Source organism: Rana temporaria, chromosome 1, assembly GCF_905171775.1.
Source record: "Rana temporaria chromosome 1, aRanTem1.1, whole genome shotgun sequence".
Taxonomy (NCBI): domain Eukaryota; kingdom Metazoa; phylum Chordata; class Amphibia; order Anura; family Ranidae; genus Rana; species Rana temporaria.
In genome coordinates, this window is record NC_053489.1 from 500,368,795 (window position 1) to 500,384,781 (window position 15,987).

General features: G+C 47.3%; 1 protein-coding gene across 2 annotated transcripts in view; it reads right to left on the reverse strand.

Moving 5' to 3' along the window:
• Positions 1-15,987, reverse strand: part of SCLT1 (sodium channel and clathrin linker 1) — a 274,496-nt gene that overhangs the window by 64,951 nt on the left and 193,558 nt on the right. For both annotated transcript variants that reach the window (XM_040330836.1, XM_040330841.1), the window contains exons 16-17: positions 14,208-14,282; positions 12,415-12,560 (exon numbers count right to left, since the gene is read on the reverse strand). In XM_040330836.1, coding sequence (XP_040186770.1) covers positions 12,415-12,560; positions 14,208-14,282 — 221 coding nt within the window. The remainder of the gene's footprint in view (positions 1-12,414; positions 12,561-14,207; positions 14,283-15,987) is intronic.

Below are 15,987 nucleotides of genomic sequence, written 5' to 3' on the forward strand. Positions count from 1 at the left end.
TTAGCGCAAGGCTGCCCCTTCTAATAGTAGGGGCAGCCAATGCTAAAGTATAGCCGGCCTTCCCGCGCCGTGAAATTTGAATTTCACGGCGTTTGCGTAAGTGAAACGTAAATGGCGCTGGACGCCATTCACGTTCACTTAGAAGCAAATGACGTCCTTGCGACGTCATTTGCCGCAATGCACGTCGGGAAAGTTTCCAGACGGAGCATGCGCTGTACGCTTGACGCGGGAGCGCGCCTAATTTAAATGATTCCCGCCCCCGGCGGGATCATTTAACTTGCGCGCGCTTACGCCGGGCAAATTTGCCGGCGTGCCCTCGCAATTCACGGAGCTACTGCTCCGTGAATCGAGGGCAGCGCAAAATATTTGCGGGGGCGCAGGGCAAAATCGTTGCCCTGCTCCCCCGCAAATATCGCGCAATTCTACCTGAATCTGGGCCAATGTTCTAATACTGGAGATACAAATATCTACTAACAATAAAGACTACACACGCTCACATATACTGTACATACATCTATACATACAGACAGATGTGGAAGATTTAAGCTTGACATTCAAGATATCAGTTTACGTTAATATGTTGTACCTCACCAAATGTGTTTCTATTTAAAGTGATTTTAAAGTTATAATCTAAAAGAAAAAAAAAAGAAAATAACAAACATGTTATACTTACCTGCTCTGTGCAATGGTTTTGCACAGAGTGGTCCTCCTTTTCTCTGTCTGCCCCCATAGAGAAGCACTTGCTATGAAGGCAGAAGTGTGGGCTCGAGTCCAAGCCAGGCTGTGTGCGTCTATTGACACTTGGCCCTGCCCCTGCGCTCTACTCACAGGATTTGATTGACAACGGCTCCTGCTGCTGCCTCCATGTCCTGTGAGGAGAGAGAGAGCAGTGCTGGATAAAGGTCGGGCTCAGGTAAGGATTTGGTTTTGGGGAGCTGAACATGAAAAGTTTTTTTTTATAAAAGTAGGAATGCATTAAGGTAAAAATTCTTAACCGCTTTCGGAGTAAACATTGCACTCTGGGGCTCTGTTATTCCGGGTCCTTCTGTTGGAGCACAGAAGCGCGATCTGTGACCACTGTGTCCAATCACATGGTGTCCATTCATGATACCATTGTTTACTGCAAAACACATGAAAGCCCACTTTAAGTTTGCCACAAAGCACCTGAAGGTCTCTCAGACTGTAGGGGACAAGATTCTCGAATTAAACCAAGAATAAACAGCTTGGCCTCAATTCTCAATTTTAGAGGAAACCAGGCACCGCTTATCACCTGCCCACTATTATCTCAACAGTGAAGCACAGTGGTGGCAGCATCATGCTGCGGGGGGGGGGGGGGGGGTGTTTTCCAGGAGCAGGGACTGGGAAACTGGTCAGGACTGAGGGAAAGCTGAATAGTACAGAGATATCCTCAATAAAAACCTGTTCCACATCGCTCAGGACCTCAGACTGGGTTGAAGGTTCACCATCCAACATGACAAGGATCCTAAGCACACAGCCAATACAAAACAGTAGTGGCTTAGGGACAACTCTGTGAATGTCCTGAAGCAGCTCAGCCAGAGCCCTGACTTGAACCCTATTGAACATTTCTGGAGAGACCTGAAAATGGCTATCCACCAACGGTCCCGATCCAACCTGACTGAGCTTGAGAGGATTTGCAAAGAAGAATGCCAGAAAATCTCCCAATATGTGTGCAAAGCTTGTCGCATCATACCAAAAAAGATTTGAGGCTGCAATTGCTGCCAAATATGCTTTAACAAAGTTCTGAGTAAAGGGTTTGAATACTTTAGGCTCCTTTCACACTTGTGCGACTTGAAAGTCACACGATTTTACCAATGGCTGCGTAATCATGAGCTCTATGGACCTCAAGATGCACCAAAGTCGGACTAAAGTAATGCAGGGACTACTTTGAAGTTGCTGCGACTTGAAGATGCACAGATATGAATGGTACTCATTGGAAATCATGGGGGTAAGACTTGTCATGCAACTTGGCAGTCCCAAGTCGCAGGACAAGTCGCACAAGTGTGAAAGGGGCCTAAAGCTTCCCTGTAACCACTTGCCAACCACCTAATGTAAATGTACTGCAGCAGGTCAGCTCTATTGCTCCAAATCAAAAATAGGTACTCGAGGTACAGGAGAAATAAGCGGAAGCTCCACTTTGGGTGGAACTCTGCTTTAAAGGCATTTAATAAATTCACAGACATTTCTAAAATCCTGTTTTCACATTGATGTTATAGAGTGCCGAGTGTAGATTAATGAGAAAAAAATATGTAAACTCTAGTAGGGTTGTCCCGATACCACTTTTTTAGGACTGAGTACAAGTACCGATACTTTTTTTCAAGTAGTCGCCGATACCGAATACCGATACTTTTTTTAAATGTGTCCCCAAATGCAGCCATGTCCCCCCACATATTGCAGCCATGTCCCCCCACAGATGCAGCCATGTCCCCCCCAGATGCAGCCATGTCCCCCCCATGCAGCCATGTCCCCCCCATGCAGTCATGTATCCCCCCCATCCAGCCATGTCTCCCCCCATCCAGCCATGTATCCCCCCCATCCAGCCATGTATCCCCCCCATCCAGCCATGTATCCCCCCCATCCAGCCATGTATCCCCCCATCCATTCATGTCTCCCCCCATCCAGCCATGTCTCCCCCCATGCAGCCATGTATCCCCCCATGCAGTCATGAATCCCCCCATGCAGTCATGTATCCCCCCATGCAGCCATGTATCCCCCCATGCAGCCATGTATCCCCCCCATGCAGCCATGTCCCCCCCCCATCCAGCCATGTCTCCCCCCCATCCAGCCATGTCTCCCCCCATGCAGCCATGTATCCCCCCATCCAGCCATCGTCTCCCCCAATCCAGCCATGTCTCCCCCCATGCAGCCATCGTCTCCCCCCATGCAGCCATCGTCTCCCCCCATGCAGCCATCGTCTCCCCCCATCCAGCCATCGTCTCCCCCCATCCAGCCATGTATCCCCCCATGCAGCCATTGTCTCCCCCCATCCAGCCATGTATCCCCCCATGCAGCCATTGTCTCCCCCCATGCAGCCATTGTCTCCCCCCATCCAGCCATGTCTCCCCCCATCCAGCCATGTCTCCCCCCATCCAGCCATTGTCTCCCCCCATCCAGCCATTGTCTCCCCCCATCCAGCCATTGTCTCCCCCCATGCAGCCATCGTCTCCCCCCATGCAGCCATCGTCTCCCCCCATGCAGCCATCGTCTCCCCCCATGCAGCCAAGTATTCTATTTGTGTATCGGGGCGGGGTATCGGCGTCTGAGTACCGCCGAAAAAACTCGGAATCGGTCCCGATACCGATACTAGTATCGGTATCGGGACAACCCTAAACTCTAGTATCAGGCTGCAACATAACAAAATTGAAAAAAGTTAACGCGCTGTACACTGGGTTAGTTTTACCAAAGAAATGTAGCAGAATACATTTTGACCTAAATTTATGAAGAAAGATAATTTTTTTGCAAAATTTACAACAGAAACTTAGAAGAGTAGAAATTTTATCCATGACAATAATTCTTTTTTTTTTTCCTCAAAAAATATTGGTACGATTTAACAATACTGACATGTACTACCAAAGTGTGAAATCTAATGATAGCTCTGCTATAATAAAGTTTAACTGACCTATGCAAAAATGATTTATTCAGATTTGTAATGATCTGTAAAATAGGAAACTAGCAGAAAATTGTGATCTGCTGCTGTGCACATGTTCTGACATTTGACATGCTAATGTTACCACACTGCAAATCCTAGTCTGTTACTGACACTATGACCTCTACATGGTTTGGAGCCCAAATGTATCAAGTGTATAGGCTAAGAAAAATTTTGGAATTCAATTAAAATGTGACCTGGAGGTCAAACCTCCACACTATACACAAAATACATGAAATAATGGTAAGGAAAAATAATTGAATACATTTAAAGCTAAGCCCCAATCACAAAATTAAAGAATTGTCAAAAAAATAAATAAAAACATTTTTGATGTAATACTCTATATATTAGAAATCAAAAGCTGATAAACACACCCCCCACCCACGCCCAATACTTTGTTTTTAGCCACAAATGTCCTTATGTTCCAATTCCTTGAAACAAAAGCCGTCAATGACCAGCACCCATACTGTGGCTGGACAGTGAAGGGGAAGCAGCACAGTGACACATTCATCTCTCTATCACTCTACTTTCTCCTAGCAGCATGCTGCTTGTCTGAACTGATTGGCTCCTTGAGTTGTTTTTTCCTATCCCACTCTAAGCTCTGCTGCACAGGATTTGCAAAAGAACAATACAGTAAAATTCATGTATTTACTGTCTGCATTAAAAAAATAGGATTTTTTGTACTCACCTTAAAATCCCTTTCTCTGTCGGCCATGGATGGACACAGCCTCTTCAAGTATTTACAAGTGGGTTATGTTCCTGTTTACAGAAGAGGACTAGGCAGAAACATGTTAGATATTCAGATACATGTTATTTTAACAGAGTTGAACAGCCCCGCCCAGGGGGCGGTCCCTCCGCAATAACCCACCTCCCTGCAGCATGCAGCCTCAGTTCGTAACAAGCAGTACAAACCTAAAGGGAGGGGAGGGGGCTGTGTCCGTCCATGGACGACAGAGAAAAGGATTTTACGGTGAGTACAAAAAATCCTATTTTCTCTTACCGTCCATGGACGGACACAGCCTCTTCAAGTCTTGACAAGTGGGACGTCCCCAAGCAGTGTCAAAAACGAGGGGTGGGAACAGTATCAGTAAAAAACACACAACTTCACACCAAACAAGCAGAGCTGCTCAACGGAGGAGATGCAACTTTAAACAGCCGCCTGCAAAACCTTGAAGATGCACTCACATCAACCTTGAAAAATTTGGAAAAGGTGTGAACAGACGACCAAGTTGCTGCTTTGCACACCTGTGAGACAGACGCTTGATGTCGGAAAGCCCAGGAAGCATCAATTGCCCTGGTCAAATGTACAGTGATCGGAAAGGGGGGTGCCCGCCCCTTAAGAGCATAGGCCTTAAGGGGCGGGCACCTTAATGACTGTATGACAGTCTATCTGATCCATGAGAAATGGTAGCCGACGAGACCGCCAGGCCCTTTTGTGGACCGGACACTGACACAAAAAGTGAGTCAGACCTCCGAAACTGAGCCGTAGCTGACAAGTACACCCGCAGAGCACGTACTACGTCTAAGGAATGAAGCGTAACCTCCCTATGAACGCGCCCGCCGAGGACACAAGGATGGAAGTACAATGTCCTTGATGAGGTGAACTGACGAAACCACCTTTAGAAGAAAGGAAGGTGGCGGGCGCATCACCGCCTTATCCTTATGGAGGACCAAGTATGGAGACTTGCAGGACAAGGCCGCCAACTCAGAAACCTGTCTGACATAAGTAATGGCCACCAAAAAGGCCACCATCTGAGATAGTGTCAAGAGAGGGATCTCTCTGATGTCTTCAAAGGGAGGTTTCTGAAGAACTCAAGAGCACCAGATTCAAATCCCAATGGGGAAGCGGTGGTCTAAGAGGGGGAAGTATATGACAAACCCCCTGCACAAAGATACCCACCAGAGAATGGGCCGCCAATGGCCACTGAAAGAACACAGCCAAGGCTGAAATCTGTCCCTTAATGGTGCTTAAGTCAAGTTTCTGATCCACTCCACGCTGTAAAAACAGCAGGATCCTGGACACCGAATACGTCCGTGGACACCAACTCATCTCTTCACACATAGAGATGAAGGCCTTCCAGGTGCGATGGTAGATCTTCCAAGAAGAAGACTTCCATGCCCTCAACATGGTTGAGATGACCGAGTCAGAAAGACCTCGGTCCCTTAGAACCTGGCTTTCAATAGCCATGCCGTTAAAGAAGGATGGAGTATGGGACCTTAAGACAGAAGGTCCTCCCGCATTGGCAGCCGCCAAGGCGCATCCGCCACCAGGCGCACGAGATCGGCGTACCAAGGACGCCGGGGCCAATCTGGAGCGATTAGAATCATCGGGATCCCCTCGACCTCCAGTCTGCGGAACAGCCAGGGAAGTAACTTCAACGGGGAAAGGCATAAATTAGCCGATACTGACCCCACAGGGATACCGTCGCGTCCGACGCGTCCGCCCAAGGATCTCTGGACCTGGCCACGAACCTCGTCACCTTGCGGTTGAGACGAGAGGGCAGGAGATCCACGTCTGGTGTGCCCTACCTCCTGCAAAGGAGTTGAAACACCTCCGGATGCAATGACCATTCTCGCTGGCCCAGCATCTGGCGACTCAGGTAGTCTGCCTGCCAGTCTTCTACACCTGGAATGTAGATGGCCGACAGAGCCGGCACGCTTCTTTCCACCCACCTTAGGATGTGAGCAACCTCGGATGCTGCAGCCGAGCTCCGAGTTCCCCCCTGATGGTTGACATAAGCCACCGCCGTGGCATTGTCCGACTGGATCCTGATCGGACGACCTTGCAACCTCCTTGACCACGAGGAGAGGCATAGTCTGATCGCCTGAAGTTCCAGGACATTGATCGGCAGACGGGATTCCTCTACAGTCCAGCGACCCTGGGCCGACTGGACCCCCCAGACGCCCCCCCCAGCCCATGAGGCTGGCGTACGTCGTAATCACCGTCCACTGGAAGGGAAGGAACAACTTCCCGGACCGAAGAGCCGGGGATCTCAGCCACCAATTATGAGAGACCCTGACCAGGCGGCTGACCTGAATCTGGCGATCCAGAGACAATGGAGATTTGTTACATTTGGACAGGATCTCCTTCTGTAATACTCGAGTGTGGAACTGGGCATACGGTACTGCCTCGAACGAGGCTACCATGAGGCCCAGAACTCGCATGCAAAATCGGAGAGACGACCATTTGCGGGATGCCAACACTCTCACTGCAGACTGAAGGGTCTGCAATTTCTCCAGGGGTAGAAAGGCCCTTGCTTCCGAGGAGTCCAGAATCAACCCCAGATATTTTCAAAGCGCTGAGTCGGAACCAGGACCGACTTCTGAACGTTCAACACCCACCCAAATTCTCGGAGGGTCTGGCTGGCTATAGACACATCCTCCTCTAATTCTCTCAGAAGAAGATCGTCTAAGTAGCCCACGATGGCAATGCCTCGCTGTCTCAGCAAAGCTAGGATCGGTGCGAGCACCTTGGTGAAAACTCTTGGTGCTGACGCCAAGCCAAAAGGAAGGGCCACAAATTGATAGTGGTCCTCCCCGATCGCAAAGCGCAGAAACCTCTGGTGACTTGCGCAAATTGTGACATGCAAGTGTGCATCCTTGATGTCCAAGGACGTCAGAAAGTCCCCCGGATGGAGCACAGCTACCACTGAACGAATGGATTCCATGCGGAACTTCCTTACTTTCACAAAGACATTTAGGGCCTTGAGGTCCAGGATTGAACGGACCCCGTCCTTCTTCGGGACCACAAACAGATTCGAATAAAATCCCTGAAACCTCTCGTCCTGTGGAACGGGTAAAAGTACCCCGAAACTTAGCAAGTCCTGTACTGCCCCCAACAGGACAGCCCGACGAGCCGGGAGGAGAGGGAGACTTGAGGGAAATAATCTGTTTGGGGGATAGGAAAGAAACTCTATCTTGTACCCCGAAGAGACCACCTCGCAGACCCATTGGTTGGAGAGCAGAGAGTTCCACCGAGTCGTGAACCTGCGAAGCCGTCCCCCCATTCATGAGTCGGAACTTCATGCAGTGGCGGGTTTGGGTGCCGGCTTGTTTGACTTACGTACCCAGGGAAGTTTCTGTCCCCCAGCCGAGCCTGGGAGGGTTTACCCGCGGACCCTGACTGACGAAACTAACGCTTCTGCGTGGGAAAAGAAGGAACCGGCTTACGGTGGGGCTCGTTTCCCTTGGAGGACTGAAGGAGGAGTGTGCTCTTCCCTCCAGTGACATCCTTGATAATGTCGTCCAGCGAGGACCCAAAAAGCCTTCCACCTTTGAAGGGTAAATCCGCCAGGTTTATTTTTAGAGGCCTGGTCAGCAGACCAGCATTTCAACCAGAGAAGGCGGCGTAAAACCACCGCCACAACAGAAGCCCTGGATATGAAGGGTGCTGCATCCATTGAAGCATCACAGACATATACAAGGTCCTGGACCAGCTGGTCCGCCCGCCTAATAACTTTGGGAGGGAGTTGGTGGTCCTCCACAGCCTGGTGCAAAATTTTTGCCCATTCAGTGAGTGTCTGAGACAGCAGGGTAGTGGCCACAATAGGCCGCAAGGCAGATCCCAGCATGGTAAACATGGAACGGGTCAGTGCTTCGGATCTCCTATCAGTCTGATCCTTAAAAGCAGGGGTTCCCTCAATAGGGTGAGTGGTTACCTTATTTAATCGGGCAACCGGAGGGTCTACCACTGGAGGAGAAGCCCACTTTTTTTTAAAAGGCTCTCCTCAAAGGGGTACCGAACCGCCAGGTGGTGAGGGACTATAAAAGCCTTCGGCGGCTTTTCCCATTCCGCATCAATGAATTTATCAAAGAAGGGCACATAAGGAAAAACCTTCACAGAAGGGTCTGATTTGTGTGATCCAAAAAAGACAGAGCCCTCAGCGGAAGCCTCAGCTGCACTATCCAGCTTAAGGGAGTCCCTTACAGCATTGATAAGCGCACTGACAAGTGCCTTGTCATACACCGACCCAAGTAAGGGGTCTTCCTCACAAGGAAGGTCCTGATCCACATCGTCGGATAAAACAGAACCAGGGACCTGAGCCGCAGCCAGGTCCTGGTCTGATTCAGAGCATTCCCCAGGGGACAGCGGGGGGAGGGGGTGCTTTTTACCCCCCTTATGTCCGCACGCCGCTTCCACCCTGGCAACAAATGTTTCCGGGACTGCCGACAAAGTGTCTATAGGAACCGCAGGTGCATGAGCACCAGCTGCCATCTCTGTCAAGTTTGGGGAAGAAGAATCAGATACTGACTCCATTACATAAGCTCCCAGGGCCCTATTGAGACCTGAACAAAAAACCCACCCTCCTGCTGCGCTGATCGGGGGGTTACCCAGGGGACTCACCACCACAGGAGGAGACTGCACAGCGCCGCTGCCCGCCCTCAGTACACAGCGTTGTGTGGGAGGAAGAAAAACTGTGAGGTAAATTGTGAGGCAATTCGTGAGGAGACCTGTGCTGCGCGCCGTAGGAACCAGCACTAGAGGCCAAAGACTCAGCCAAGATGGCTGCCGAACGCTGAAAATAGAGCCAGACACGGCCGACCGCAATAGTAATCTGCGTCATAGCATGGACACAACAAAATGGCCGCCAATGGGATTTTCAATAGAAGCTGAAAATCACCTAAAAAATTGCGCCGCCGGCGCCAAAATGGCAGCAAAACACAGCATTTAAACTGGGAAAGCCTAAAGAGGCTAAACAGCGGCCAAAACTTCTCTTTTAAAAAGACCCCAGCATTAAAAAACGCAGGCCAGACGCACCACAGTTCCCTCAGTAAGGCGCCCCCTGACAGCAGCAATGTAATGCAGCAGAGGGAAAAGGAGCAGGGAAGGGAGGAAAGGAGGACCCCCGAACCCCAGGAATGCTCAGCCGCACCAACCCACCTAAGCGGGAGGGACTGTACTTATCCGTCCACACGAGGAATCTCTGGGGTAGATTCAGATAGATTAGCGGATCTTTAGATCCGCGTAATCTATCTGATTTACGATCCGCCGGCGCAAGTTTTTGAGGCTAGTGCTGTATTCAGAAAGCACTTACCTCAAAACTTTCGGCGGCGTATCGTAAATCCCCCCGCGGAATTCAAATTCCGCGGCTAGGGGGCGTCTACAATTTAAATCAGGCGCGTCCCCGCACCGATCCAACAGCGCATGCGCCGTCCGCGATTTTTCCCAGTGTGCATTGCTTCAAATGACGTCGCTAGGACGTCATTGGTTTTGGCGTGAGCGAACTTGCGTCCGGCTGTATTCTGAATGGACTTACGCAAACAACGTAAAAATTCAAAACTCGGTGCAGGAACGACGGCCATACTTAACATAGGATACCCCTCACATAGCAGGGGTAACTATACGCCGGAAAAAGCCGAACGCAAGAGACGTAAAAAAAAAGCAATGGGCGGGCGTTCGTTTCTGAATCGGCGGAACTCCTCATTTGCATATTCGTCGCGTACAAAAAACGAAACGCCACCTAGCGGCCAGCGGGAGATTGCAGCCTAAGATCCGACGGTGTAAGTCACTTACACCTGTCGGATCTTAGGGAGGTCTATGCGGAACCTGATTCTATGAATCAGCCGCATAGATCCGACCGTCGGAACTCAGAGATACGACGGCGTATCAGGAGATACGCCGTCGTATCTCTATCTGAATCCGGGCCGCTGACGCATTCCAGACAGGCATACAACCGCGTTGGAGGTAGCTGTCGGCCCAGTCCACTGTGGGTGAGACAACAACACAGCCCAGTCATACGTGGACCTCGGAGCGGAAAGCTCACCGGCCACCCCAGGAGTCATGGGGTATGTTGTGGCAGACCCAGCCTCTTTGCAACGGTGTGCTCACGCTCGCTGGCCGGACTGAGAAGACTACAAGGATCTATATATCCAGCCTGTCTTTCAGCCGACAGTTGATAGAAGATTTTTTCAATAAAAAAAATAAAAATAATTTCCTCAGGGCGCTGGGCCCAAAAGGGAGCCATACGTCCTTCTCCTTTGCTGGGCAGAACGAAAACTAAGGCTGCATGCTGCAGGGAGGTGGGTTATGTCCGGAGGGACTGCCCCCTGGGCGGCGCTGTACAACTCTGTTAAAATAACATGTATCTAAATATCTAACATGTTTCTGCCTATTCTTCTCCTGTAAACAGGAACATAACCCACTTGTCAAGACTTTAAGAGGCTGTGTCCGTCCATTGACGATAAGAGAAAAGTTAATTTTAGGATATTTTAATGATTACAGAGCTGCATTAACCACTTCAGGACCGCCTCCTGCACATTTACATCGGCAGAATGGCACGGCTGGGCACAGGCACGTACCTGTACGTCCCCTTTAAGTGCCCGCGACCCGCGGGACCCGCAGACCCGATCGCCGCCGGTGTCCCGCGATCGGTCACAGGAGCTGAAGAACGGGGAGAGGTGTGTGAAAACACATTTTTTTCCCACAAAAGTGGAGTTTTCCTTTAACTTTTTAAAGCTTATGTGAGATTTCAGTGATTGGACTTACATATACTCTAAACAATTCTCCTCTGATCAAACTGAATGTTTATTGCATAATGCTGTATTTTGTATTACTATTGACCGGGGTTTACTGTTAGGACAAACAAAAAAAAAACATTGTTTTCTGTGTGTCCTGTTCACACTGCAACGCACACCCGAGCTGCGAGGAAATGCATGTATTTTATCACAGCGCATCGTACAGGATCACATACAGCAGCGCAGTGGATTACGTTTCTGTACAGCAACATGAACAAAGTAACACTATTGTAACTATTGTTAAAAAAATAAAAAATAAAAAGTCACGCACCACACTCAACTGCAGTCGGAGCGGACTGCCGCTGGAGGGTAAATCGCTGCTGGTTTACCTCTTCAGCAGCTGTCAGTTCAGTGTGAATTCAGCCTTAAAGTGGATGTAAACCCACTCTCATCCTTTCTAAACTACTGCCATAGTGCTGATCTATAAGGATATACACATCTCCTGCATGTATCTGTCAAATGTCTCCCCTCTGTTATAAGAACTGAAAAACTGCAGATTCTGTGGGTGGATCTGATGTCTGGAGCTCTGTGGGTGGAGTCGTGAGGTCAGTAGACTTCCCGGCCTCCTCTACACTCCCCTTGTCAACATGCATTTTTTTCTGTGTATTCCTTACACTAAATTCTGCTATGATCACTAACATCCAGTCAAAAACCAGAAAAGTAACCACATGACTTCAGAAAAGGAGTGGGTGTGGGAATTAAAAAATAATACCTGTCTCCAGCTAGTGCATGAGATATGTACATAACCTGTCACTCACAGAAAGGGGGCAGAACGGACTAAGGTTTTTCTCTGTAAGTCCGTTTTATTTCACTGAACAATAAAAGAGGATTGCTCAGAGCTGGATTAATTTTGTGTGTCAAGACTGGGCACAGATGATAGGAAATCGTATACTGTACATTGTGACATAACAATTTGGGTTTACATCCACTTTAAGAAAAGCTGAAAAAAATTATTTTAAACATTCACATTCCAACGATTAGGGCTTTACAGTAAACCTGTATAACAAATGTGCACAGACTGTAGCTGTATTTTACGAAATCACAGGATATAGAGTCTGTACTTTTCAAGACATTTTCCATATGTAAAATGCACAGCTGAAAAGTAAAATTAGTCAACATGTGGCCCTATCTCAAAATGATGTACGTACAATTCCCTGTAGGACAGTAATCTCAAAAAGCTTTTACAGCACTTGGCTTTTTTCAGCTATAATTGATGGTAAAATGGGTTTGCTCACTTCAGTTCCAATTGTTTTATTTTCTTTTGTACTACACGCAGGCTTATCTGGAGGTCATCTTTACAGCGTTCTGCAATGAGACATCGCTGTTGTAGTTCTTCTAGCTTCCTGTAATCTTTCTCATTCCCCCAGCCTTCTTGATTCACCTGCAACAATAGATTGGATGCTTTTGACACTAGATCACCATGAGAGATTGAAATGTTTTTTCTGGATACGGGCCAAGTCAAAAGAACAAAAGACACAAAAGTATACCCTGCACACAAGTAAACAGATGGCACAGAAAAGCCTAGACTTAGTAAACAACAAAACTGTACATCTTTAAAAACTCACAAAACTAGAAAATTATTTAAAGAATGCCACAAAAATAAAAAATAAAGCTAAATCTTGTTACACTGAATGTTTTCAAAATGAATGGCATTGATTTGATACAGCAGCATATACATGTATTTCATGGCTATCTTTCATTTACAAACCAGACAGAACAGCACAGAAACTTACAATCTATCTTCCCTAAATCAGTTATACAAACATCCCCCAGAAAGGCTATAAAGGCAGTAGTCAAGTAACCTTTCATTATGGTTTCCCATTTCTGAAAAATAAAAAATAAAAGTATTTCTGGCAGTTGCACCTTTTTTAACCAATCTGTGCCTCTCTCTCTCTGTACAATAACGCCCCACACTGGCGTCAGTGGTAAAAAAATAAACCAAAAGCATTGGTGTCAGTGTATGCATTAATAACCCCCACCCATGATGTCAGTGAGCGAAATAAGCCCACGCATTGGTGTCAGTGGGAAAAATAAAACCCAAAAGCACTATTGTCAGTGAATGTACTAATAACCCCCACCCATGATGTCAGTGAGCGAAATAAGCCCACACATTGGTGCAAGTGGGCAAAATAAAAACCAAAAGCATTGGTGTCAGTGGATGCACTAATAACCCCCACCCATTATGTCAGTGAGCAAAAGAAGCCCACGCATTTGTGTCAGTGGGCAAAATAAAAACCAAAAGTACTGGTGCCAGTGAATGCAATAATAACCCCCACCCATGATGTCAGTGGGCGCAAAAAGCCCACACTTTGGTGTCAGTGGACACAGTAATAACCCCCATCATTGGTGTCAGTGATCGCAATAGTAACCCCCAGCATTGGTATCAGTAAACACAATAATAATCCCCACCCATTATGTCAGTAATGGGTGAGGTATGCAATAATAGTCCAAAGCACTTGGTGTCAGTGGATGCACTAATAACTCCCAGCATTGGTTTCAGTGTCAGGAATAAAAATTCCCCATCATTGGTGTCAGCCAACGCAGTAATAGCCCCTAGCACTGGCGTCAGTACTATTACCCCCTCCTCCACATTGGTGATTACTGGCAGTGAAATGTAACCCCCTTCCCCCGACCCTTGCTTTGGTGCTCTGTGACAATGAAAGTTAAACCCCCCACATTGGTGGTCAGTGGCAGTGAAATTCCATCTCCCGCATTGTTGGTTACTGGCAGTGAAATTATATCCCTCTCTCACATTTATGGCTACTGGCAGTGAAACTTAATTCCACCTCCATCCCACTGCACTGGTGGTCAGTGGCAGTGAAAGTTATTTCCCCATAATCTTCCCCAATGTTGCTGGGCATGACAGTCAAGGTTTAATCCCATCCCTCTTACCTGATCATACTCTTTCACACTCTCTCTCTCTCCAGGCCCCCAAACATAATCCCACCCAAAGTATAGTCTCTCAGTGTCGAGAGTGGATTACAGGAGGCACTCCAGCGCCCGACACCCCGTTGCCATTCTGTCTTACCTTATCCAGCTCTTCCTCTGCAGCTCGCTTCTCTCTTAAAAGACGTTCTATAAGACTTTGCTTCTCACCACATTCCTATCAAACAAAAGGCACATTTAACCATATAACAATTGTACAGATTTGACGGTTTTCCAGGATCAAGCGAACACCCTTAAAAATCGTTTTATAGACAAAGTATTGATGAAGAAATTAAGAAAGTGTCCCTTATAGATAGGAATTCCCTACTGTTGGAACATACTCAGCAAACATCTGATAATAAGTTCAAGTGGTCCCTTATTACATAATTTTCAACTCAACATAAACAAATTCAGGACATTTTCAGGAGACACTGTAAAGTGCTCAAAAGTGATCGAGTTTTAGGCCCAGTCCTCCCAGACTCTGCAGGAGTTATTTTCAGGGGTGCACAATCATTGGGTGGTTTCATTGCCCCAAATGTAATAGATGCACCTGTTCAGCCAGTCTTTTTCGACCATATGAAAGGCTATTACCCTTGTAGAAAATGTAATGTATGCCTACACAACACATGTGGTCGAAAGAAATCTGAATTGTTTGAGTCTATCAGCACTGGTCGACAATACCAAATGAAACATTTCACGACATGCTCCACACGATACATTGTGTATCTGATTACATGTCCTTGTCATAAGCAATATGTAGGGTGTACTATACGTACGTTCTCAGTGCGAGTTAACGAGCATATTGCTAGTATCAAAAAAGGGCGCACTAATCATAGTGTGCACAGACACTATCTTCACTATCACAATCAAAATCCACTTGGTACTAAGTTTCAGGTTATTGACAAATTTGTCCCTCACTGGAGAGGTGACTCTAGGCGCAGAGGAGTCTCTAAACTTGAGACCTTCTGGATATATCAACTCAAAACTTATACACCACATGGAATGAACGTGGATTGGGACATTAATGCTTTCATTAACCAAGCATGAGTGTCCCTCTCCCGTTCTTCCTTTTCTTTTGTTCTTTTTTTTTTATCACGCAAATTTTTCCCTTGTTCTCTGGATATTTCTCTCATTTTTCATATTTTATTTTTTATTTTTTTAATCATTTATGTGATACTTTGTTGCATTATTCAAGTCATTCGATGAGTAGTCTGAACCATTTCAGTCTTAGTATATGAATGCGATTTACATTTGCATATGTATATTCTGATGTGCATTTATATCTTTGTCTTTATATTATTAATTTTACCAGCCCTTGCGGTGATTCGTTTTCACAATATTGCCCCATTTGTGGCCTGCTGACCATGGGGAGGGAGTATTCAGAGCATACGGTATGGGCGGGTTAGGAGGTGACGGTCCATGTATTTTCATGTTGCACTGACATCCCTTTGATTAGTTCCCCGCTCCACTCGAGGTTGTATTGCAATGATGACACTCCTCCTTGTTCACTCAGTGGCCAATGGGATGCAATCCTTGCAGTCTCTAACTTTTCTGTTACACTGCAAGGTCATGTGATCAATTTCCGCAGATAGTTTCATTCCATTACCATGGCGATGTCCTGCTCTGTATATGAGACGGCTGTGTTTGTCTCCTGAGTGAGGCTTGGTTCTCTTTAGATGACGCCGTCGGTCATGTGACCTCAGAAGTAAGATCACTCCCCCTCCTACAGACCAGTTTCTCCTATAGCCACTTAGGTAAACATATGCTGCGGGCGCATGTCGCTCCCCATAGCGAGGTTTGGTCTTCCACCTTTGTCACATATTTAATTAATATAGCGGCGCATTCATTTGACACCCCTTTCTTGTTTTTTATTGGCTGCGTCT